The 26,612-nt window shown below is 35.1% G+C and overlaps 3 protein-coding genes and 1 pseudogene across 4 annotated transcripts in view; 3 read left to right on the top strand and 1 right to left on the bottom strand.

Moving 5' to 3' along the window:
- Nucleotides 1-4,865, bottom strand: part of LOC110018026 (ATP phosphoribosyltransferase 1, chloroplastic-like) — a 14,500-nt gene extending 9,635 nt beyond the window's left edge. Inside the window, exons 1-2 of the mRNA XM_020715237.1 lie at nucleotides 4,455-4,865; nucleotides 4,315-4,374 (exon numbers count right to left, since the gene is read on the bottom strand). Coding sequence (XP_020570896.1) covers nucleotides 4,315-4,374; nucleotides 4,455-4,697 — 303 coding nt within the window. The 5' untranslated portion in view covers nucleotides 4,698-4,865. The remainder of the gene's footprint in view (nucleotides 1-4,314; nucleotides 4,375-4,454) is intronic.
- Nucleotides 4,866-9,595: 4,730 nt separating this feature from the next.
- LOC110018049 (pentatricopeptide repeat-containing protein At1g53600, mitochondrial-like) lies at nucleotides 9,596-11,826 on the top strand. The gene has a single exon (XM_020715274.1). It carries the CDS (start codon nucleotides 9,749-9,751, stop codon nucleotides 11,822-11,824), a length of 2,076 nt encoding a protein of 691 aa, XP_020570933.1. The 5' UTR covers nucleotides 9,596-9,748; the 3' UTR covers nucleotides 11,825-11,826.
- Nucleotides 11,809-26,612, top strand: part of LOC110018047 (myosin-2-like) — a 90,173-nt gene continuing 75,369 nt past the window's right edge. Inside the window, exon 1 of one of the 2 annotated variants that reach the window (XM_020715273.1) lies at nucleotides 11,809-11,912. In XM_020715273.1, the coding sequence (XP_020570932.1) occupies nucleotides 11,898-11,912 (15 nt within the window). In that variant the 5' untranslated portion in view covers nucleotides 11,809-11,897. Of the gene's footprint in view, nucleotides 11,913-22,127; nucleotides 23,144-26,612 lie in introns of those variants that run through there. The other variant, XM_020715272.1, reaches the window with a different exon arrangement.
- On the top strand, nucleotides 12,013-13,205 carry LOC110028646 (annotated as a pseudogene).

The following is a 26,612-nucleotide window of genomic DNA, read 5'->3' as shown; positions in this document are numbered from 1 at the left end:
TTCAGTAGAACAAAAATATTACATCAAAAGTTCCAAGAAAGAAAAAAAAAATCCAAACTTTAACACGTTAAGAGGTGAAAAACCAAAATTAAGTAGCACAAAAGATAACATAAAATAACTTATTTGAATTTGTTCGAGACTTCTTGAAGCAATTTTTGTGCTGCTTGTAGGAGAATTCTGAAACCATGCAGTGTATTTTCTAATAGCCAGCTCTATTCCCCTAGGATGCTAAGAATCATACAACAAAACAGAACATAACATAAATTTGCCCTGCCGGAACTTTCTGGCTGCTAGTGGATAACATCTATGAAAGATGTATTTTTAAAGTCAGCTCTATTATGTTAGGACATCATGGCCCGCAAAACGAATTACTTGCTAAATGCATAATTCCATTAGAAATCTATTAAAATTGAAGAGAATTATTGAGCAAATCATTCTAATATTTATATTATTTTATATAATCCTAGGAGAGCTTCAAATAGGAAATATAAAATCAAAAAATGATAATTACAATACTCCATTGATTGATCAGTACGAATACAGATCCAATAATTAATAAGGAATTAGCATATTAGAAAGAAAAGAAACCAAAAGTCTTAGTGAGTGTGAGTCCTAGATGACAAAAATTAAGCTGTTTTTTCAAGATTTCCCTAAAGAAAATGAATGGATGCCATCCATTTCATGTTTTCCTAATAATTTCTTAAAAAACTGCTCTTAATAACACTTTGGTGAAAATATTAGCAAGTTGTTCACCTGTAAATGATGTTTTAGGTACTCCTGTGCAGCTGGCAAGTCTTTTTATATTTATATGCCTTGTAAATGGCGTAATTTTTTCTTCCCTATATAAATAATTGAATCAATCACAACCACTTTATATAGTTATTTCTATTCAATTGGTGTGTTTAATATATTAACGGACGTTTTGCAATTTTCCAACTGGATTTAGATGGCATCCGACAATTTCAAGTGAACTTGAAACCAATGGAATATAGGTATTGTTATTGTTATAACTGGAGAAAAAATTATGGTTTTTTTTGCGCAAAAAACTGAGAAGGAAATATGGCAATGCAGTGATTAAGGTTGTAACAATAGAACTAATTTGCATTAATATGGCGATGAAAGCTGTAAAAAAGGGTAACATTTTTAGTAATACAGCGTTGAAGGTTGTAACTGTAGAAAAACAGAGAAATACAAAAAGAATATAACAATAAAGACTGCACCATCGTAACAATGCAACAAAAGAAGGCAGATGTAATGGAAATACAAGAAAGAGAAAATTTGCATGCTACAATACCATAACAAGAATTGAAAGGAATTAGTTGAGTATTTCATTCCAATATTTTCAGTCTTAAGTGCTTCTAATAATAAACATACAAGAAAAACACAAAACTCACATATTTGTTGAGAATTAAAAAACTGCCACTTAACATTTTATTAACGAAAGTGCAAAAAACAAAGATATTTGCTGAGAATAAGAAAATGAAGCGACAATATATGAATTCACGTCCCCAAATGAAGTTTCCAATCATAACAACACTTTCTTCAAACTTTAACCGCTTAGCAACTCAATTGCAAAAGTAATACCTATCTCCAAGCTGTCATCCATCACAAATGGCATATTACTTGACAGGCTTAGGCAATGGACTAGTTCAAGGGAATATCTAAAGAAGTCAAGTCTTGCTGAAAATAATAGTTTGCAACATTACAATTATGATGATTTCGAGAAGCGCAAATCTAATTAAAAGCAGTTCCTCATCAATTAATGCCTACATAAACATAAACATCAGCATTTTGTATGCCCAGTTTTCCAAAAAAAAAAATTTGGATACCCATACTCTTTTATACCTTAATTTTGACAATTTTATTACCTATGCAACGGGAAGCACTTCTACAGCAGGTATCTTGTTGGCTCATATCCATCATGAAACAAAAACGATCAGCTAGCTACAAGGTTCTAAGCAATGAAAATAAAGAAATGGAAAATTTATATATATAGTACTTAATACAAGGTTTTAAAAATTGGACTGGACTGGCTTGTCTAACTTCTTCAACTGTTAACAAAGCATACGGCCGGTCGGGATAGCCTCAAGAACTGTTTTCGCATAAAGCTTTTGTAAACCACAGATCCAACCAGCGAACCAGTCCATTGACTTTCTAATCATCTTTAATTCACATTTAAATCGTTAAAATTCTCATATAAGAATTAATTCTATAATTTAAATTTAGTTAAACTTATAATTATTAATTTAAAAATCATAAATCTAATTAATATGAGTTTAATCAACCTAATCATAACATACCCACCACTTAGGTGACTTAGGAACTCAAACTGCAAAATTGTTTTTTTTTATACAAAAAATTAAATACTAAATCCCCTCCATAATGTGGGCTGAAATACTGTAAGTTTTGAAATATGCTTTGGGCAAAGAAAATGAAGAATTGAGCTGTAAGAATTGAATTTTGAAAATATTAAATAGGTTGTAAGACATAGAAATATTATACTGTCTTTTTAAATGTTATGAACTTTTTACTTATTAATTATTATAAATTATAATATTGGTATGTACATATATATATATATATATATCTTGATACGTTTTATATCAAATTTTAAATTTGTAATTGTGTTCAGATTTTGTTTATTTTTTATCACATACTGACACTATTACATCATTTAAACAAACTAAAATAATTTTATTATTTATTATGTCATCAAGTTTAACCCCCGATTTAACCCTCGTTGAACTTTTGAACTTTAAATCTCTCATTCTTCTAGTTCAATAGTTGATCCAATTTTTACAACTTTGCTTAAAATTACTCCTTTTGCATATTTAACACTTGAAACTTCCTATTTACAAGGCTACCACTTCATTAGCATCTTACTTAATTTCAAAATATTGAAACCCTCATTTTTTGCCCCGCTTGCTCCTACAAAAAATGTTGAAACCCTAAAAAATTAAGAACAAGTTAGAAAGTGGTGAAAATATTTTGTTGGGGAATACAATGAAAAAGAGGTGAGAGAGTGACAACAGGAACTTGTTTGGGAAAGGGCTTCGACGCCGTGGGATGAAAAGTTAATGTAAAGATCGAGGAAAGTGGTGTTTTTTATATTATTGGGAAAAATTGAGTTTTATGTGAGTAAATATAAACTTTTGGGTGTTAACTAAGTAATCTAATACTTTAAAATCCTATGTATGTAAATTCCTCTTGATAAAATTATGTAAGTAATAAGATAAAAAAAATTTTAACTTTATATGAAAATTTCATTTGTGAAGTAATGTGGTCAATATCCTTTATAACCTAAGAAATCAACTGATTTTTATATGTTTAAAATGCCTAATACCATGTAGTTAGATGATAAAAAGTATTGAAAAAAACAAAAAAAGGATAGTAGTAAAAAATTTGGGATGGGGTGACAAGTGAACATTGGTCATGGGCAAAATGGATGACCTTATACACATAATATAAGCCCCAATCAAATTAATAGATGATATCATATATTGTAGGACAAAACTTCAATAACCTAGTATAGAAGAGTCAAATATCAAACTTAAATATTTTTGCAACTCCAATTAGCTTATCAAGGAATAGTGCAAACCAAATTACTTCGTATTAGCAAGCTTACACATTGGCGACCTTCGATTAAAATTTGAGTATAACTATATTTTAATGAAGGTAACATCGGAAGTAACGCGATATGCCGAAAAATTAACCACCATAGAAAAAAATATTTTTAAAATAATACAAACTTATCAAACAAAAGAAGGAAGGATGTTCCATTTGCTAGTCTAAATACAACCACCACACAACAGTTTTATCCAACGGGCAATGCGACTATCTGAATCATTAGACAAAAAAACCTCAGTGCTTTCCTAGAAAGAACAAGCTAGAAATTACTTGGTGCCCTGAAGAAACAGAAAAAAAAAAAAATACAATATAATTTTGGCTATAACACGATAACACGGCTCAAATCAGACTGGCTGGCGGCAAACTATTCCCTTGAACAAATTCTACAAAAATTATGTCTGTCAGTTGGGAAAGTAATGAACAAGTAAGAGAAAGGAGACCAAGTCTCAAACCAGCGTCAATATATTCTTAATCAAACCACAAATTGCTTAAATTCATTCCATGCATAAACTCCCCTAAAATTCAGACACAACCCATTTGAAAATGAACCATGGCAAACTTTGTTCAAACAAAATGAAAGCCAGAAGGACACCAGAATCATACAGCTCATAGCATAACGATCAATCAATTACTACACATTCCAAAAACCGAATAACATAGCCAAAAAGTTCAAAAGATGCCATTCACCTGTGGAATGTCGGCCACGTATTGCCGCGGGTTCACCTGCCTCACCATTAGCTGGCAATTCTGCGTAGACCAGCACCAAAGATGTAGACATTATAAGGGGGCGCCGGGAGAAAGGGTGACCAAAGTGAAAAACAACGTACCTTGAGAAGGGTTAGGGTTTCTTCGGCCATGCGACCCTTACTGGGGAGGCCGAGACGAATGACAGTGCGCTCTTGCTTGCGTGCGTCAGCATCCGCATATGCTGCTGGAACCGACGGAGCTATCGTGACCGGCCCATTTGACTGACATGAAAATCTCGAATGGAGAGACCTCGGCCGTTGGCAAGCGGACGAGGGGTAGGGCTTGAGGTGGAAACCAGCATGGAGCTCGATGGAAGTAGCCATTGATAATGCCTAAAAGACTGGATTTTTACTGCGTCGGCTAGAGAATCCCACAATGTGGATTCTTGTTTCAGGCATTTGGGGAGAAAGATGGAGACTTTTGGAATTAGCTCACGTGTGTATTGAATTGTGAAATTAGACTGTGTATCATGGTGCACATTCATCACTCTAAATAGCATATAAGTTATGTTTTTTCTTTTATGTGATGAACCTTATGATTATTTCTGCATTTTTTTCTCTCCTCTTCTGTTGAAATGTGGTCTAGATTTCTATTCCTTTGTGTTATAGATGTTTTTTCTCCATGTGTTACTTTGTGGTGATCTTTTTAATTTATTTTAAAGGCGGGTGTGATATTGTCTTCTTGCGTTGTTTTTGTTGATGATCATTTAAGTTGAAGGTTGTTTTTGTTGATGATCATTTAAGTTGAAGCTTGTCCGAGTTGGGGATCTTTTAGTTCTTTGCTATGTTTGGTGGAGTTGTAGGTGTTGTTGCATTTAGGTATGTTTTTTTAATATTTTTACTAGTTGTATTTTTTTAATCTTTGTATCTTTTTCTTTGAATAAAACTAGAAGTGGCGCATATTTTTCTAATATATATATATATATTTATTATTTTTTTTTTTTTGGACGAGAATTGTTAATTTATTAAGCAAAAATAAGTACAAGTTTTGAGGTTCAAAAAACAAGCAAAAATGAAAACATATGCAATACAATTGGGAAGACATAAAAACACTTGTTGTTGAATCCCGATTTGTTTGTGAGCTTATACAATATGTGCAAAACCTATAAATAAATTGATGGAAAATAATGAAATGCAAGTTTGCTCTATGAAGAATGAATAGTAGAACTTGATAAAGCTTATGGTTCAAGCCCCCTTAAAGGTCGAATTATCTCTATTTATAAGGCATGAGATATTATTCTCCCTAGCTAGTTTTAAGAAAAATATTTAAATGATTTTAGCTCAATTCAATATATGTCTTCATGGTAAGTTGGTGATAGGTTGATACAATATAAAAACACTTGTTGTAGAATGTGTGCTTCCTTGCTTGTCATTGGTAGTATTCGGTGATGGATATCCAATAAAATGTATTATGCTAATCAACTCGACATGTCAACTCAACAAGTCAATCAAGCATGTGGTACTTAATCATATGGATAGGCTAATCCGGCAAGCCGCCCAGGCAATTGATACATGTTGTTTGCATTCCCAAATGAAAGGGTAGACAAACGAGGCCTATTAAGGGGAGAATAGATGGTCAAGGCCCATTGGAGTGATGAAATTTAGTTTAAATCTTTCTTCCCCTTCAAAAAATTTAAAACTATTATAAATATTAATATCAAATTGTTATTAAGTATTTAATGGTGCATTATAGGATATCAAAGAGTTTAGTAAAAATCAAATGGTGGTGAGTGTCTCCTTTAGCCAATCTCGGGTTTCATCACTGCTAATGTTCTTTAAAGTGTATGATGATTGTTTATCGACGTACAATTATCTAATTATATATGCAAGAACTGATAAAATTATTTAGGGGTTGTTTAGAATCATTTTTAGATTTTATTTTTCTTATAATTTGTTTATATTTTAATTTCAAATAAAATATTTTTTGGCATATTTCATTAATATATAAATGTTTTTAAAACATAAAAAAATAATTTTAGTGTTTAAAAAAATTTATTTGTTATTATAAAGAAAAAATAAAAGCCCGTAAAAAAACATAATAAACGAACATGTTTTAAATAAATAAAAGCAAAAAATAAAAACATATTTGATAAAACATAAGCCCTTCAATTTTTTTTGTATAAATTTAAAATTGCTCATCTTATTGTAGATATGTGTATCCTATGAAGTCAAATAACTTTGTTATTTCAAATAAACTAAGGAAGCATTTCCATAATAATTTCATCTTTAACGAGTTCTCCATGGATGTATTGTGGGTTAGAGTAATACAAAGCCAAGATCATCATTAGAGTGAGAGAGAACTTTCAAGCCATTTAATGAACTTTATTCAAGTTCATTAGAAAATATATGAGTTTTATTGATACTCCACCAACAAATTTTCATCATGTGGTATGAATTTCGAGGTAATATTTTTAATAAGAAATATTAAAATATTGATAAAAAGTTATCCAGAGTTCTAATTTCAGCAAACTTATAGTCAAGCTGATTGACTCGATGAGACGGACCCAATGATATAAAAACTAGTACAATTCAAGTCAGATCAAGCCCAAATCAAATCATTAAACCACTCTTAGAGGATTTCCGAAGTCATTTGGAAGATCAGACGGATATCGAATCTAGCGAGTTTATAGTCGAATTGAGCTTCTCGACAATACAAATCCAACGAGCTTAAGATTGCTCAATTTCGACATCGTTAAGGCATTCAAATGTTCATTAAACGTCATCTGATCGAGCGAAGCTCTCGGACCGTCCGATCAAAAATGGTTTATATTCCCGCATTAATTGCACCAAGAATGATATAAATAGAGTCTCATCTAAGGGAGGAAACTAGAGAGTGAACTTGAGACTTTGAGAAGGAGTTCAAGTCCAACATCATCCCTGCTATCGTCGAACACCACCGACCGTTAGCGACCACTGCCAACTTCTGTCGACCACTGTCGACCACCACTAACCTTCGTTGACCACCACTGACCGTCATTGACTGCCGTCAACCACCGCTAACCTCTATCGACCACCATTGACCTTAATCAATTGTCGTCGACTACCGTCGATCACCGCAGACCTCAATTGACCATCGCTAACTAGACGCCATCAGTCGACGTTGTAACTTGGAAAGCTAGTAACCCTTTCCCGTCTGTGGGACAATGAGTCTATGTAATTATCAACCTATAGTAGATTTTTACAACTGGGTCAGACCTCGTGGTTTTTTCCCTTTACGGGTTTTCCGCGTAAAAACTTCTCGTGTCATTACATGTTATTTCTTTTTTTAATCTGAGTGTGTGTTGAATCCTCGTGCAACACTAAGACAATAATCCATTAATTTACCACCGCGAATTTTCCAGCACACATTTATATTAGCTTGGAAACTTAAAAGTATTTCTCTTCTCCATTAACACACATGATGGTCTCAACAGGCCACTTAAAGGATACTTTTCTACCTGGCTTATTTTGAGCGAAGATTAACATCGGTAGTACAATTTTAATGATTCATCAAACATAATGATATTAGATTCATATGCCTTTGGGTAGTAACAAATTTGATCATTTATTATGAAGTACAATAAATCACAGCTTCTGAAAAGAAAATGATGCTAGTGCCATAAAAAGAGTCAATGGAGCTAAGAAATTTTACCTCTTTAATTATTAAAAAATTTCTTGCATTGTTATAAACCATGTTGTAGGTTTTATCAATCTATTAAAACCATATTGTACTTCCATTGTCCACTCATATCTCCATATTTTTGGACTTTTAGCCAATCTTGACAGTCAAGCATGAAGAAATATGATTAATTATCATTAATTAAGTGGAGGACATTGATGACACATTTATCAATTAGCTTGTGTCTATGATGGATCTGTGAAATCCCTAATCAAATATTTTTTCTACTATGCTTATTTTTTAGGCTGTAATAACTTGTGCACAATAATAAGTGATAGATTCAAATCCTCTATCTTATTATCTTTATCAACTCTATGTGCCCGTATAGAAAGAACAATCACCTAAAAGGACCAAATTAGAAGTTCATGACCAAATTAGATTTACATGATTGATTAAAGCGGCATTTGCTTACATACTACACAATTCATATAAATTTACATTTCTAACATCTAAACATTGATATTTACATACCTACCCCTCAAATCTTTAACATCACTTTTTAAAAAGTAGAATAATATTGTCATGAATAGATTTATAACACCAAAGTATTATAACTTATAAATTTAAATATTAAACTTTAGGGGGGTGTTTGGTATGGCCCTTTTAACAAGATTTATGGCCAGGACTTACTAAATCCAGCCAAACATAAAGAAGCGAAAGTTACATTGATTTATGAAATTTTGGATGTAAGGCTTGAATTTTGCCTTAGATTCATGCTAAATCCGAATTTAGTAAATCCGACAAGGGAGGGAGTTTAATAAATACAAATTTACTAAATCTCACTCATGCTAAATCAATATGATAGGTTTGTGTTGTACTTGTGTAAATTCCTCACATCAAACAACTCAATGAGGGAGAGAATATTATGTAGGGGATGAGAACTCTAGTATAATCATGTTGTACACAATTGTATTCATGAAAACAATCATGAGTACAATCATATAAATAATAGTTGTACTAGAGTCCACATCGATGAAAACTAAGCACCTAATATTTTTCCATGAGATGGTGAAGGCAATGCAGCAGGCTAGCATCAAATTGTAGTTTAGTTTGCCCAGGCTAAGGTTTGCAGGAGAGGATGTTGCAAACCGGCCTGCCTCTCCCACTAAAGGCCCGTTTGGGTAGCTTATAAGTGCCGTTTTTACAAACACCACGGCGTCGTTTGGATCGTGTGTTTTGTCCGCTTATCCTTAAACACTGTTTCATTTTTACACTAAACGTAGACTACGAGTTGACCCCCGTAGTTGACCCACACGCCGCGTTTCTTGATAAGCACGAGCTGCCCAAAAACAAACATCTTAGTGCCAAGTATGTTAGCCGTTATAGAAAAATAGAAAAATGTCGCAGACCGAGCTGCTTTCCCCTATACCGGCCAATCTATATCAGCCAGTATCATAAGTGTAAGATTGCAGCTGGGAGGCTAAGCAACCAACTAGTCATCGAGTTTGGCTTGGCTTATATACATGACCAGGCAATGCTAATGATTTAAATTTTTGTTCTTTTCTAATTTATCAATCTCAGCGATACGTTTTGATTCATTATTATAAGAATCCATATAGTTTGTATTCAAGTCTAGCTGATGATCTCTTTGTTCATCTTTACAATCACATGTCGTTTGCTACTCCTTCTGAATTGTGTTTTAAAATAACAAATCGGTTTCATAGTAAGAAGAGTTTGAAATGGATGCATTTTCGATTCTGTTTCGTGGCCTTCTTCCATGAAAGCAATCATGTTAATGAAATCTGACACGAAGCCCTATCGCCAATGGTTTCTTCTTTTAAGTTTCTCACAATTAGTTACCAGTAGCCACAACGCGCAATGTCAGGTCCAGCAGATTCCCCAAGCAAGAAAATCCGGCAAATTGCGTGCGTTCTTAAACTCCCAGATCACACAAAGAGGAAGAGAAGGCAATCTTGATGAAGCCTGCTCGATCTTCGACACCATGCCCTTCCGTGACGTTGTTTCCTGGACTGCCATGCTGACGGCCTATGCTGATAATGGCGAGATATCTAAGGCACGCGAGATGTTCGAACAAATGCCCAGGAGAAATGCTGCTTCGTGGAACGCCATGATCTCCGCCTATGCAAGGGATCCAAAGTTTCTTTTGGAGTCTTATGAGTTATTTTCTGCAATGCCTAAAAAAAACAGCGTGTCCTATGCTGCAATGATTACCGGTTTTGCCAGGGGAGGAATGCTTTTGCAGGCCGAAAAAGTATACAGGAGGATGCCGCCTGGTTTACGTGAACCGATTGGTTCGAATGCTTTGATTAATGCGTATTTGAGAGTTGGTGAAATTGAAAAGGCTGATCGAGTTTTCCAGGGTATGTTTTTCAGGGATGTTTTTACTTGGAGCTCCATGGTTGATGGATACTGCAAGAATGGGATGGTTTTGGAAGCAAGGCAGGCTTTTGAAGCGATGCCAGTGAAAAATGTGATTTCTTGGACTGCAATGATACAAGGTCATGCCAAACTTGGAGATTTAGAAGAAAGTTTGTGTCTTTTCTCACAAATGAGAAAGGAAAATATGAATCCCAATTCGACCACGCTTTCAATCATGCTTGATGCTTGCACTAAATTTGGCAGAATAAGAGGAGGGACTCAGATTCATGGTCTGGCGATTGTAATGGGTTTTGAGCATGATATATTTTTAGACAATACTCTGATTTTCATGTACTTTAGGGCTGATAACATAGATGATGCCAGGAAAGTGTTTGATTACATGAGCAGAAGAGATGTGGTTTCATGGAATTCTTTAATTACAGGATATGTAGAACAGGATAAAATTGAAGAGGCCCATGCTCTCTTTGATTCTATGCCACATAAGGATGTTGTTTCTTGGACTTCCATGGTGACGGGTTTCTCGAGAAGAGGGTGGACGGAGGAATCGATCAGTTTATTCGAATCAATGCCTGAAAAAGATGATTTTGGTTGGACCTCCATAGTTTCCGGTCTTGTTCATAATGGAAAACATGAAATTGCATGTCAGTGGTTTAACAAAATGGCGAGAGAAGGGATCAAACTCAATCCTTTGGTGCTAAGCAGCATTTTAAGAGCCTTGGCTAGTCTGGCAATATTGAAGGAAGGCATGCAGATCCATGCCTGTGTTGTAAAAACAGCCTTAGATTCGGATATATTTATTCTCAGCTCCTTAATCTCCATGTATTCGAAATGTGGAAATCTCAGAGAAGCATGCTGGATTTTCTCAAGCATCAGAAACTCAAACATTGTATGCATTAACTCGATGATAACGGCATTTGCGGAACATGGTTTGGCACGGGAAGCATTTGATTTATTTAGAAGGATGAAGGGAGATGGTCATATGCCCAATGAAATCACATTCCTCGCAATACTTGCAGCCTGTTCTCGCTCTGGTTTGGTTGAAGAAGGGAATCATTTCTTTGATTCTATGAAGTCGGTTTATGGCATTGATCCAGGGCCTGATCACTACACCTGCATGGTTGATCTGTTAGGCCGTGCCGGTCTTCTGAAAGAAGCTTTGAGTTTAATCAACTCCATTCCTTATGGCCCCAATTCAGCGGCATGGGGAGCTATGCTTGGTGCTACAGCGCAGCATTCGAATACCGATCTGGCGAAGCTTGCATTTCATAAGCTTTTTGAGCTTGAACCAGAGAATCCAACGCCTTATGCTGTATTGTCGAAAATTTATGGTGCAGATGGGCTCAACGAGGATGAGGATGCGTCGAGGAAGGAAGAGTATGGGAGAGGTGTTCAGAAAAATCCTGGTTGTAGTTGGGTAGCAATTAATGGTATAGAAATCAATGCTCCTTCTTAATTGGCACATTATTCATGAGTTAGTTCTATGAAGGTTTTTTGGTCATCTTGCTGCTTGAAGACAATGGGTGGAGATGCCAAGCTTTTGGGTACATTTTCTCATCTCTTTTCTTTTGTCATAACTTCTAATTTAAATGCCTGCTATATTTCATATGCAAGGCGTTGAACTTAGGACTTCTTGTTCAAAAGATGAAGCCTGAAAATCACCCTTTTCAGGAGTGCTCCTGCAGGAGCATGCTTAAATTTAGACTTTCTAATGAAATTCCAACCATCACGCTTAACTTTGGAGTTTTTGATAAAATTCAACTGTTAGACCAATATGTATCTCGATGCTTAAGAGTTTAGCTTCATTCTACCTAAGGGGTTTCACAATTATATTTTTTTTACTAGAAGACGTAGCAAAAAACATTTAGACAAAAACGAAGCACTTGATAAAGGTACAAAGGAGGATAAGTTTACTGAGAGGAGTCAGCTGAAATATAAGCAGGATGTATAGGAGGTGAATGGGCATACAGGCGGGCAAAGAGGGGCTGAATTTGATGGCACCTATCTGATTGGAAACACGAAGCACCTGATATATGCTGGTAATTCACTTTCGGAGCTTACTGAGAGGAAGAAGGTGATTGACAAACACACAAATCTAGCTACAGTGTTGTTGGGTCAGATCAAGAATAGGGCTTTGGATTCTTTTTGTAGTTTAGGAGGTGAGATGTCAAGTAAGGGTAGCGTGGATAAATATCAACAACTTAGTCAACTTAAAGATAAAGGTACAAAGGAGGATAAGCTTCTGTTTGCCATAATTTACTTCCTCTCCATGGAGACAGCTCCACAATCAGAACTTGAATCAGTAGAAGCGGCTTTGAGGGAGTGTGAAGTGGATACATGCGCATTTCAGCATGTTAATAACTTCAAATCCCTGAGCATGTTAATGAATTCGTCTGTGGCCTCTGCCAGTAAGGGCAACATTGTGGATTGGGCTGAGAAGGTCTTTGGACAGTCCTTGAGTGCTATAACTGCTGCTATTAAGAATCTACTATCAAGGGCAAGACAACTATACAAGAATTGTTAAAGCATTAATGGAAGGGAAACCAAATCCTTAAGTGAATTCTTACATGGTGTATGATACTCGCACACCAAGATCCTGAACTGGAGCGCAATTGAAGGGTCCATTTAAAGAAGGGATTGTTTTTAGGATAGGTGAAAATCATTATGTAGAGTACAAGAGCTTGATGGAGCTAGCACAGCGCTCACAACCCACAAAACATATCATGTATGGTACTACTGACATGCTTAACGGTGTGGATTTTGTTCAACAGCTTCAAGTTTTGGGTCAAAAGATGGGATTAGGAAATAATGGTATAAACCCATCCCATTGAGAGATGAGAACTCACATTTTTTTTTGCCTGCGGTTGGAAGTACAAAAAATATTGGAAAATATAAGTCAACTGCTGTGCCAAGCAGAATTAAAGTTCTGAAGGTGGCATCAGGACTTTTTTGGTCGATGTTAATATCAGTGAGAAGCTTATGCCCTGCACTAGTTTATCCTCTTGCTCTTCGTGCTTACTATTTTCAATTAATTTGGAATAAGTGATTTGCTAAGCTAGAATTTGCTCTTAAGAATTAGTACTTTGATGTTTTGAGTTTGCATCTTGTTTTCCTATTCCTCTGGTTTGTTTTTTTTTATTTTTTATTGATGAGCTGAGGGTGTCTTTGAGGCTTAATTACTACTTGAATATAACATTACATTATGGCTAGTTTGTTGGTTTCTTTTGCAAACTGTAGTCTACTTCTGCGGGGCAGTTGAAATTTTGCTTATAGTCTGAGTTTTTTTATTGCCTAGAGATCATTTCAAAAATTTTCGCTTTGGTGTAGATTGACTTTTTTATGCTATTATTTTCATTGAAAGATGTCAATACATGTTTCTTCTCATTTGAAATCATTTTACGTTCACCACCTTTGTTTTCGCAATTAAAACTAAATCAACTATCATGTGGCATGATTTTGTAATCAAAACTAAATCAGTTTTCATGTGGAATGATTTTTTGATTAAATATCGAGCTCAAGGTGCATTCATATGTGTAAGAGTATCACCTTGCATCTGTGACCTTTGTTAGAAATAATGAAGAAAACTTATTGTCTTCGCTTTTGAAGCTTGAGTTACTTCTAGTTGTTGTCAAATGTAATTTTTATATTATTAATGTCACACTCTGGTTCTGGAAGGCGGTACACCTCAACAACATAGGACATGATGAAATGAAATGAACATATTTTGTTTTCTCAAAGAATGACTTGCATGCAATTAAAAAGAGGAGTAAATTTTATTACTACTGAAAATTTCACTGATACAACTGGTCTAAAAATAGAAATGATAACATAGAATAATTAATCAGACCCGACAAAGAAAAATATGATAGCTAGAACAAATATTGAGGAAAAATACTAAAAAGAAGAAATTAAAACTGAAAAGTATGTTCTAGTGGAGACGATCATACTAATAGCTGAATAAAACATGTTATGCAAAAATATCAAAAAACGAGTTTGACAAACAAACTCAATAAGTAACAATTATTTATTAAAACATAAAAGATAAGAAAAATGGGGCATGCAGTATGAACAACAAATAAAGATGAGTACTTCGTGCATATATAATTATCATGAAACAAAAAAAAGAGTGATAAATCAAATATGCCAAAATATCATAAAAAAACATGCAATCAAGTTTTTTATTATTATGTTTTTTTTATTTATATTTATATAGTCGGTTTTAATAGACACATTGAAACCGGGAATGTAAAATATCAACCCAAGAAAACTCAACTATTTCCTGTAGTGTCGTCACTCTGTGGGCCCCTCGGTCTGGTTAGCTCATATTCAAAAGGGTTCCGCCGACCTATATATCATTACACACAAGTATATGCAACATTTTTCACATATATAATATATAAAAAATATGTTATTTCATACAAACTTGTGATATAACATAAATTCACATGCAATAAATATCATAATTGCAAGATTAATTCAAATATGCATGAATTTTGCATCAATACATTCAGGTAGTTGGTTACTTCATTATGAGCAATAATAGAAGCATATAAAAATATAACATAATAATTATAATTGAAGAACCAAAGTATGATTGACAATACTATGAAATAATTATGAAGATGCTACAAATATCAAGGATTAGCGTCCTTGATGAGGAATGATACGTTTTTCCTCTAATAAAAAGTAGTTACTTACCTCGAGATGTCCGAAAAGACACTTCTAAGCAACAAACGATGTAACTAGCGACATAGTTCAAATGGGTTGTTGATACATCAGCGGTAGCTGCTGAGTTTGTTGGTGTTATGATGTAGGAGGATGCTGCTGATAAGGTTGAGACGCCACCATTTGTTGCTGCTGTTGTTGAGGCTAAAATTAATTTTGTTTCTCTTGACCCTTTCTGTGATGCTTCGAAAATTGCTTCCATTTGACTTATGTCACTTATTCTTGTGATAAGACTTGGAATTATTTTCCTGGTTGTTTGTTGCTTGCGGCTGATTTTGAACCTTGAAGAGGCAATCCTTAAATTTATGGTTGGTACTATGACAGTTGAAGCATTTACCAAAAACCAAATTACAAGTCACAAAATGCCATTTCCCACATGAACACATCGTGGATTTGTTTGACTTATGCGCCCGATTATTTTGACGTTGCTGCTTTTGGGAACTCCCATTAGCTTGTGTATTTGAATTCTTTCGCTTCCCGACATGTTTTTTTCTCGCAGGCGTAGATCTTTATATTTGCATGAATAGCTTGATCCACCAGTTCTCTGTAAGTCATGCACTTAACTGCCAATAGGCACGTCCTAATGTCTTCTCACAAGCTAACTAGTATGTGATATATCTTCTGATCTTCATGTTGATTAATTGATGTGATAAAACAAACGATCCTGACAAATTGCGTCTCATACTCTCGAACAGTTATTGTCCCTTGCTCCAGTTTTCTCAAGTCATTCATGAGCTTGGCCCGATCTGCCATAGGTAAATATTGTTCCAGGAATAATCTTTCATAATCTGCCCAAGGTACTACTGCATTTGGTTCAAAAGTGTTGCAACTGTGACTTTCCCACCAATTACGAGCTCCTTCACGCAACTAGAATGTCGTAATGTACAACTTACGGTCTTCATGACACTTTATCCTTTGAAGTCTCTTTTTAATATCATGGAGTCATGCGTCAGACTCGATCGGGTTCAATGTTTCATTGAATGGTGGTATTGGTTGAGTGGCTTGTAATATTGTTTGCACCGTTTGTTGCATAACTTGGACCGCTTATGCAAATTGGGCTACAAAGTTAGCTTGTAACGCATGGGTAATATTCTGTGTTACTACTTCCACGAGAGTCGCCATGTTGAGACTTTGTGCTCCAACAGTCTCAGTGATTTGAACATGATCAACACAATGACAATTAGAATAGCGGGGAACCCTAGAAACAAACACCTCATTTATAGTAGCTATCTGGACTCCTTTCCACGAGCAACTACAAAATCTCTTCTTTTTAGAAATCAATTGAAAGATATATGAAATCAAAATCAATTGAACATCGACTTACAAAAATAATTTATTCCCTACCCAATCCTAAGAAGTAAAGGGATTTGTGATGCAAAGTCAAGGAAGTTAAATACAAAACACGGGCTCTAATACCACTCTATCACATTTCGGGGGCTGAAGGCGGTACACGCCGATAACACAGAGCATGATGGAATGAAATAAACCGGTTTTGTATTCTCAAAGGAAGACTTGCATGCAATTTAAAAGAGAAAAAATAAATTTTGTTAATGCTGAAAATTTTATCGATGCAACTACATTTAAAATAGAAAACTAACTGAATCAAAATAGAAATGACAATATAAAACAACTACCCATATCCAATAAAGAAAATAAAAATAGCTGAAACAAATACTAAGGAAAAATATTAAAACTGGGAACTAAAACTAAAAAGTTTGTTTTGGTGGAGAAGATCCTACTAATTACTGAAGAGAATATGCTATGCAAAAATATCAAATAGTGAGTTTGACAAACAAACTCAATAAGTAACAATTATTTTTTAAAGCATAAACGATAAGGGAAATGAGACAAGCAGTATGAACAACAAATATAGACGAGTACTTCGTGCATTTATAACATCATGAAATAAAAAGAGTGATACATCAAATATGCTCAAATATCATAAGAAAACATGCAATCAAGTTTATTATTATTATGATTGTTTTTCATTTATATTTATACAGTAGGTTTTGAAAGACACCCTGAAACTGAGAAAGTCAAACACCAACCTAAGGAAATCCGACTATTTCCTGTTGAGTTGTCACATTGTGGGCCCATCAGCCTGACTAGCCCATATCCAAAAGGGTTGCACCGACCTACATATTATCACACACAAACATATCCAACATTTTTCACATGTATAATATATAAGAACTATATTATTTCACAGAGGCTTGCGTTATGACAAGAATTCACATGCAATAAAATATCATAATTACAACATTAGTTCAAATATGCAAAAATTTTACATCAATACATTCATGCAGTTGGTTACTTCATTATGAGCAGTAATAGAAGCATATAAAACAACAACATAATAATAATAATCGAAGAACCGATGTATCACTTACAATTCTATGAAATAATTATGAAGATACTACAAACAATAAAGATTAACGCCCCTAAAAAGGAATGATACATTTATTCTTTAATAAAAAATAGTTACTTATTACAAGACGTCTGAAAAGATACTTCTAAGCAGCAACAAGTTGTAACTAGCGACTCTACACAAAGAGAATTCAAAATATAAATAGCTTGCAATTAACCTATTTATTCATCAAATTATATGTATTTTAATGGACCTTCAAAGATTTAATATGTGTACGTATATGTAAATTATTATATTCTTAAATGAAGGAAGTTATGAATTTAATTAACTCTAGATAATACAATCAATTGAAGTTTATTCCTATAGGCTCTAATACCTTAGGATTGAATATCGACTTTCAATTGGTTAATCTTCTCATATTATAAAAGTTTATTTCTAAAATGTTTTTAAAAAATGGTGTTTTAAAGTTGGATACTTTTAAAAGTCGATATATTGTTTGGATAAACAACTTTCTTTGTGTTTTTTCAGACCTAATAAGTTTTTCATTCTTGTTTGGTTGTTAGTAGAAGTAGCATTTTCACATAAAAAGACTTAAATACCAATCTTTTAAATAAATAATAAATATTAATTCTTGTACTTATTTTAAAAAAATTGTACTTATATCTTAAATTGCTATATATATATATATATATATATATATTTTAGAAACACAATTTTATGCTTGGATAACAAATTTATAGGCAAAAGATGAAGAATTTAACACCAAAAATTCTATAAAAACAAGAAAATTTTATGCATATATATTACACCTATATTCAATTACAAAGCTAGATATTGTGAAATTGTAAATTAACCTTGAAATTTGATTAAACTTTTGCTCTCTATATTTGTTTATGCTTTGCTTGAGTTGATCCTCCAATTCATATAACTCTAAATCCATTACCAAATAGGCCCTATAGTTTAATATTTATATTTATATTATTTGAAGAAGATGCATTTTATTTCAAAAGGCGAGCAATAATAGTATTTCTAATATAATTTTAAAAATGGTTTTTTACATACCGCTGCTCCCAAACCTTGCTATTTACATCCCATGTGCTACAGACTAACTTATCTGAAGTCACCCATGCGACTTTAGTGCTTGTCCTTGGTACTAAATCAGCCTAGCCCTCACAACGCTTGGACTTGTAGGCACAAAACACTCTTAGAAGAAGAAGAGGAAGTATTGAAGAAAAAAACACTTCAATAAGAAAGAAATAGTACAACACTTGAATGCATGGAAGCTTGGAAGGTTTTCTTGGATGTCTCCGATTGAGGGGGAGGGAATCCTATTTATAGTCATTCCCAAGTCTAAGAGAACTTTGTAGATTACATCAAAATTGTCTAGTTTCTAGAAAGTTCTACACTATTTTCGTATGTAACCCTAGACTTTTATAAGTTATTCTTGAGTTATCCTTAAAGCTTTTCCTTCTAACATACTCTAGAGTATGGTGGAATATTCTAGAATTCCTTGGATGACTATTTACATTCTGGTCTTCTCTAGAATCTTATGTCTCTTGGTTGTCTTGCCAATTTCTTAAATATAGTGTAGTGTGACACTCTTCCCCACTTAAGCTCGCAATACTCTCATTGCGACTTCCGCTTTGTACAATCAAAAGTTTTTTTTTTTCCTTGCGTCCACATGTCTCTTTTTCTTTTCAACTCGTAGTGGCACTCGGACCAACCCCCTTTGCTTGCTCACTGACTTGGCAAACTTGGGGTTTTCCCTGGTTGTATGGGTTACTATGCAACAAGACTTCATGACTGACGACTCAGTCCTTGGCTTCAGCTTAATTTGATGATTTTTCTTCTTTCTTAGTGGTAGTTCTTTTAAAACACCTTTATATTCCTCAAAAACTAGCACCACTTCCCTTGGCATGTCATCTTGGGGCTTCCCTTCCTCATTGGAGTCATGAAGAATAACCAAGTAGCTCTCTTCATCTCGTGGAATGGCTTTCTTGAATTGGATGACTGACAACATTTTGACTTCATACTTGTTAGCCCTTGTTGTCGGTACTAAGCAATCTTGATTCCCTTCCATGATGCACATGCTACTGGCAAAGGGCATTAGAAATGCTCTCGCGTGTCCAAGAAGTTCATTCCTAGAACAACTTTAAAATCATCCATCAGAATTACAGAGAAGTTTAAGGTACCTGTCCACACTCTAATACTGGTCTTTACTCCCCCGACAATTTTATGGATTGGTCTTACTACTGACTTGACTACTTTGATGGAGCCCGCTCCTTCGATCATCCGCAAACCCAACATTTTTGCTTTTTCAGCGAAGATGAAGTTGTGAGAAGCACCAGTGTCCACCATTACTTTAGTGGTCTTCCTGCTTATTACCATCTCCACATAGAGTAACCCATTTGCTTGAAGTTTTTATGGAGCTTTTATCTCATTCAACAGTTGTATAGACCCTACTTGTGTCGATGTGTCGCCATCTTCTTCTTCTTGAGGGCTTGCAAGGGGAGAGTTTAGAGCCTTCTTTTGAAGGAAATCCCTTGCCAAATGAGGTCCTCCATAAATGAAGCAATTGTTATGCGGTTTGGTTCTCATTTTTAGACTTCCATTTAACTTGCTTTGGATGAAGTTAATTCATGACAGGTCTCTTCCTTGTGTTGATCCTTGTCTTCTCTCCCCTTGACATGGGTACTCTTCTTATCTTTAGGTTTCATGAACTCGTTTGAGTAATTGATTAGACTTTCTACGACCGCGATGACAGTGGTGAGATCTTGTTCCACGTCTCCTAAGCTCAATCTTTGTCCACTGTTGGAGTCCATCCATGAAGTTGAAAAGAATATTCTTGAGATGTTGGGAATTTGAAGAACCAAGCTTGTAAACTCCCTAATATGTTCCCAAATCAATTCTTCTTGTTTGAGCCTTCGTAATCAGGCTCTAGCCTCATCCTCCACATTCTCAGGGTAGAATTGCCTGTTTAACTCTTTCTTAAAGTCATCAAAGATGGATATGGTGCACGTGCCTTTCTCGATGACTCCACACATTCTTTTCCACCATAACATAGCAATGGTTGAGAGATAAAGAGTTGAAAATTGTATTATTGCCTCTTCATCTGTAATCCCCATCGCTCCAAAGTATTGGTTGAATCCCCACAGGAAGTTGTCTACTTCCTTCATGCTGCGAGCTCCCCAAAATCTCTTAGGTTTTGGTACTTCGATGCGTTTGGCTTCAAAATTATGATGGTTGATGGACGTGTTAGTGCCCTCTTGCATAACAAAATGTCTCCGCACATCTCCTCTAAGCCAACAAGTACGCTGCTCACTCGTCTCCATGGGCTCTTCGTACCTCCTTGAGCTTCCTATCAAGTCTTCCCACATCTTAGCCACTTGGTACTTTAAAAACTCCTCCAGTTGGAGCATCATACCTCAGATTGTAGAATGGATTATGATGTCCTCCTCCTTGAGTCCATAAACCTTTTGGTAAAGATTCTCTATCTGGGCATCCATGTCATTCATTGCCTCCTCGACCTGAATAAGGTGCGAATCAAATCCGTGCATAATCTCCTTGGACCTCCCATGTGGTTTGGATGCAGTTGGATCTTGTTGCTCCTGACGACCTCACCCTTGTTTAGATGATTCTACATTAGTAGCTTCAGACTCTATTATGTGCTCTTTAATGCTCTTTGTCATACCTTCGAACATTGACTTTGATACCAACTATCACAGAATAACTTATCTGATGTCACCCGTGTGATTTTAGCGCTCTTTCTTGGCACTAAATCAACATAGCCCTCACAGCGCTCAGACTTGTAAGTACAAAAAACTCTTAGAAGAAAAATGGGGGGAAATATTGGAGAAAGAAACATTTCACTAAGAAAGAAAGAGTACAACACTTGGAAGCTTGGAAGGTTTTCTTGGATGCCTTCAAATGAGGGGATGGACTCCTTTTTATAGTCCTCCCCAAGCTTAAGAGAACTTTCTAAATTATCTTAGAATTGTCTAGTTTCTAGATGGTTCTACACTATTCTCATACATAACCCTAGACCTTTCTAGGTTATTCTTAAGTTATGCTTGAAGCTTTTCCTTCTAACATACTCTAGAATGTGATAGAATCTTCTCTAGAATCTTCCATCTCATAGTTGTTTTGCCAATTTCTTAAATATGGTGGAGCATGACAAGCAGCTCCCAAACTCACATTTTGCACGCTAGGGTCTTTGTTACGTCTCCGTCCGTCGTCGTTCTTTTTTGGTGGTTTCGAGGAGGAGCAGGCGGAAGGGAAAGTTAGACGAGGGTTTCGGGGATGAGGCTCGTGGTGTGCTAGGAAGCAAATGATGATATGACGAGCGAATGCATGCACGTACATCAATGTTGAGGTAGTTTCTGATGTGAGATGAGGAGGGGATAGCGACAGGTGCTGCAATGACGAGTTAAAATCGTTGGTGACTCGAACAATCACGTTTTTTCTTTTCTCACCTTTCCAACTTTGGAATGACGATGCACAGAGGGCTTAATAGAGACCCTAACATGTAAAAAGTGATTTTGGGGCTGTGAGATGCAAATGACAAAGTTTGAGGGCTGTGGTACATGAAAAGCCCTTTTAAAAATATGAGAAAAATAGATATTAAAATCACAAATATATAAAAAATTGAATGTATGAATGTAAATGCTCCAAATATAACAAATTTTAAAGCTGTCGTTGAGATAAACTCTGCCTGGCCGGCCAAGCAAAAAAAAAAAAAAAACCCGCGACTTTAGGACCTTCCGTTGGAGATCAAAAGCATCTTTTTGTTAATCAAAAATGCGAAGCCACTAAGGATTAAAGAAATGCGCCTATTTCTTTCCCACGACGAGCATTGTTTCCTCCGTTACGTCTCCCCCAGATTTCTTTCAGTTCCGTCTTTCCCGTCGGAAATTCTTATCTTCATCCACAATGTTCCTGCTGGTCTAAAAAATTTGAATTTTGTGGAAACGAGCCCACCTGAATCTTCGTTTTTGGCGTTTTCTTCATCCCATAACTTCCTCAACGGCCGGCTGTAATTAGGGTTCGGTTTTGTTTTCAGTCGCAACGGAATTACCTTCAGTCTTGCCTTCCCGCGTTCGCCTTGATATATTCACGGCAATTATCAATTTGGATATTTGCTTTTAATTTTTAATAAATTGGAAGAGGTAGACGGGTTTTCAATTCTTTTCTTGTGCAATTTTTCTGGAGGATGATCGAAAATTGTTGAAGCTTGACTTGAGGATGAATCCCGCAGACATGATTGTCCGTAGTTCGCTTGAAGAGATGCTCGAGACTCTTCAGCGGAGAGATGAGAATCTGAATGATATGCCGCCGGCGTTGCCCAGCCGGCCTTCGTCTAAAGGGCGGCTGCCATCTGCGAGAAGGTCGCTTCCGATCAACTTCAAGGTTGGAAATGCGGCTTCGGATTGCTTGCCGATGAGTCAGGAGGAGGAGGGAGAAGAAAAAGTAGCAGTATTCAATAGTGGTTTATTTGGGAATAAGAGGGTAGCGAAGGTGGGGCATGAGGAAACTTCTTGCGTTAAGTTGCAGGATTTGGAAAGCTATGAGGAAAGGCGGGAAGAAGATGATGCCTTCCATTCTCATGCAGTCGATTCAGATGTCGCTGTCAGGTTTAACGAGAAGTTAAGGTCGGGAGAGAACATGAATTTTGTCTTGGAAAAGGTTAACATTTATCAAATCAGATTCTTTTTAATATGCTTCTCTGTGTATAAATCGTTTTAATTTTGCTTACATTATGACTATAGATGCTTTTTAATTTTTTATTTATACTTCACTTGAACTTGTTTGCATGATTAAGTTCATGTGTATCTTACTAAGGCGGTGTTTGGCTGCATCTTAGATTCATATTGAATAGGATTTATCAAATCTTATAAATCTGGATTTATCTGATTCCTGCTGCGACTGAAGAATTTGCGAGCGATAGCGGAATAAATTTGAGTCGTAGTCGGATTTACGAAATCTGAATTTAGGTCTTAAAAATTACGGAAGGTGAGAAGTGAAAGAGGGAATGCGGGAAAATTGCATTCAACAGAGAGTTGGATTTAATTTTTATTGTTTTAATGTTTGGTTGGATTTAAGTTGAATCCATGGCTAAATCCAATTAATAGTATACTATCAAACACCTCTTTATTTTCTGGCATGACGTTGCAAGGTTTCTTTTTAGGAAGATTTACATACATGCCACTAAATTTTCATGTATTTAGGTATCTATCACCTGGACTTCAATTTTTACCAACAATCCACCTTACCTATGCATGAAAAGGTGTATTTCACTTTTAAAAAAAATAAAATGGTGGTATTTTTTTATGTGATTTGAAAGATTTAGGTGTTATAAATGTAATAAGTTTAGATGATAGATTTTATTGCCTTGTTAAACACATAGTAGTGCTGTTCTCGTCTCTTGGTTCAGTCTTATTTGAGCAAGTTAAAATGATACTTTATGCTGATTTGAACTTCTATAACTTCTTTTGCATGAGATGAAGGTGTATTGACTATAAGAAGTGAATGAAATCATATTATATATGGTTACTAGCCATGAATTGAGGAGTTCATCAATCTGGTGTCAAATATATACTTTTCAAAGATGCTTTTTAGATCTAAATACCACTAAATTCGAGTCCTAGAGGAGCATAGTCAGACAAAATTCATCAAGGAAAAGGCAAGCTCCATGCAAAATATGAAGGATGCCATTTGGATTGTGCAACACACCGTCAAATTTTATGCGGTTGCTGAATGAAATACTCCATCCTTACCTTACAAATTCACCATTTTTTACCTTGACAACATTGCAATGTACAGGAGAACTTGGGGGAGCCACTATCGCTCCTTTTCCGAGGCTTTGAAATATGCCAAAACAATAACTAATCTCAAAAGGTGTGAATTTGGGAGCCACAAACTTGTTTATTTAGGTGTCATCGTGGGTAGAGGGCCTTAAATTCTGTTGTCTATTTTTTATCATGGGTCGAGGAGAACTTCAGATAATGGTAGCAGTAATCTGAGCATGGCTTGTAATGTGCATAAATTTTGAAGTTTGTAGTTTCATGGGAACTTTTTAGATTTCATGCAAGTTCATGCACCATTTAGCTTATTTGGCTGCACATTTGCATTCTCTTAGTGGTGTTGGCTGCCCCTTTTGAGTTGGGGAAAATGAAGAGAACACCTACCAATTTCAATAAGAAGATTACTTAGGCACCAATACCAGTCTTTCCTGCCATGAAATTTTCATTTGATTGGGAGACTAATTCAACTTGCTATATTATTCATGCTGCCTTCATTTATGACTGCGGACAAGTAGCCTAACATTTTCAGTTGTTCTAGAGAGCCCACAAAAATTACCCCTTATTTGTCTTTTATCAGGTTTTGAGTTACTGGTGGAATGCTTTGCCGCAGAAGGATCCGATTTTTCACTCAAATAGTTAGATCATTACAATATCAACAAACTAAGTCCTAGTTGTAGCCAACACAACATATAAAGTTGATACGAGACCCATTAAATTCAACTTGATGAAAGGTGCACAAAATAAGATGGTAGGCATGTTTTCCCATTCAATCATATGCACTTTTGTGGCTTTATTTGCGACCATGCATGTTATGACAATGTACCAAGTTAAACATGCACACAATAGACCTTTAGAAAACCTAGAAGGCTCTTGTCCAATGCAATTACTTCTATTCATATGGATGTATTTATCTAGCTTGAAGATTAGTTGTGGCCCATGAGTGAGAATGGATGCCTACAGTTTGACTTGGATATGGGGGCACACATTTCAAGGGTGGAAGGAAACTTTTGAGTGAATAAAACTCTAAAAAATATGAAACATTACATTTACCGACAAAAAGTGAACTTTGATGTGCAGCAATTCATGAGAGAACGCCTTCTCTACACATTTTCAATTTGTTAAACTGAATGGTAGGCTCTTATAGACTTCTTCAAGTACATATCGGTAGGTCGCCGAGGGTCTATCATGGTTGACTTCTTAGCGGGACTATTGGAGTCTAACGGCAATTCAATTACCTTATTTTTATAATTGAGTGCTTCAACAAGAAGAATATGAAGCCTTGCAAAAAGATTGTCATTGAAGTCGTTTTTCTTATTATGCATGGAAGCACTTTATATTGCCGCCCTCCTGTATTTTTGTTAAGGATGGTGGTTTCCTGCTACTTTTGATGGTTTATATGGAGCCCGATGGACATGGACGTGTGAAGAACCCACCTTTCATCTTCATATAGAAAGTTAGATGGAGATAGTGAACAAGACAATGGTTCTAATGTTATGAGCTTACACCTGTTAACATTCAAAAACATGGGGTTTCAACATCTGTTATGTCTAGTGTTAAATCTAGCCATACATTGGTTAATTATAAAATTTTCTTTTTTTTTATGTTTTTCTTAGGTTTTTACTTGTAAAGTTTATTTGATTTGTTTTTCTTTGTGGGTATATTAGGAGTAATGATGGTGAAGAGCAAGAATTTTAGCCAGTATAAATGGGAGTATCAATTTAGGTGAATGGGTTTAGTTAGACTTGAAATTGACCCACCCGCCATAATGTTTTTAGCCTGAGTTATTTTTTAATGAGTTAATAATGACTTGAGCTTGAATTTAGTCAGATCCCACTGACCAAAACACGACTCATATAAACGATTGATTGTATGGGTTTTCAGTCAACCTGATGAATAATCTGAAATGATCCGCTTGTTTAACCTTATTATTATACGCTTCGTGCCATGTATTGTGTTAACTCATTAAACATAAACTAATTATATGAAAATACACTAATTTATATATTTTTTAAAGGAAAAATATATTAAGTAGATAAACATATGTGCACAACTAAGATAATTAATAAGAATTGTTGAAAAAGAAGTATAACAAGAAGATCAAGCTTGATGCAACCCATGGATAATATAAGTTATAAAATTATTCATTTGAAACATCTAGCTCTGAAACCTTGAGAATATAGTTTAGTGCCTATACATTTTCTTCTCATTCCTACCCCTTTTGGGGTAAATAATATTAAATCTCTTATCTATTAGAGAATCAATACTTCGAAAACTCCAGTTTGAACTAGATAGTTTGTTGAGATATGTTATTATTATTATTATTATTTTTATTATTATCACAATTAAGATGA

The sequence above is a fragment of the Phalaenopsis equestris genome, unplaced genomic scaffold (genome assembly GCF_001263595.1).
Source record: "Phalaenopsis equestris unplaced genomic scaffold, ASM126359v1 Scaffold000002, whole genome shotgun sequence".
NCBI classification, from domain to species: domain Eukaryota; kingdom Viridiplantae; phylum Streptophyta; class Magnoliopsida; order Asparagales; family Orchidaceae; genus Phalaenopsis; species Phalaenopsis equestris.
This window is presented reverse-complemented; position numbering and strand designations above follow the sequence as displayed.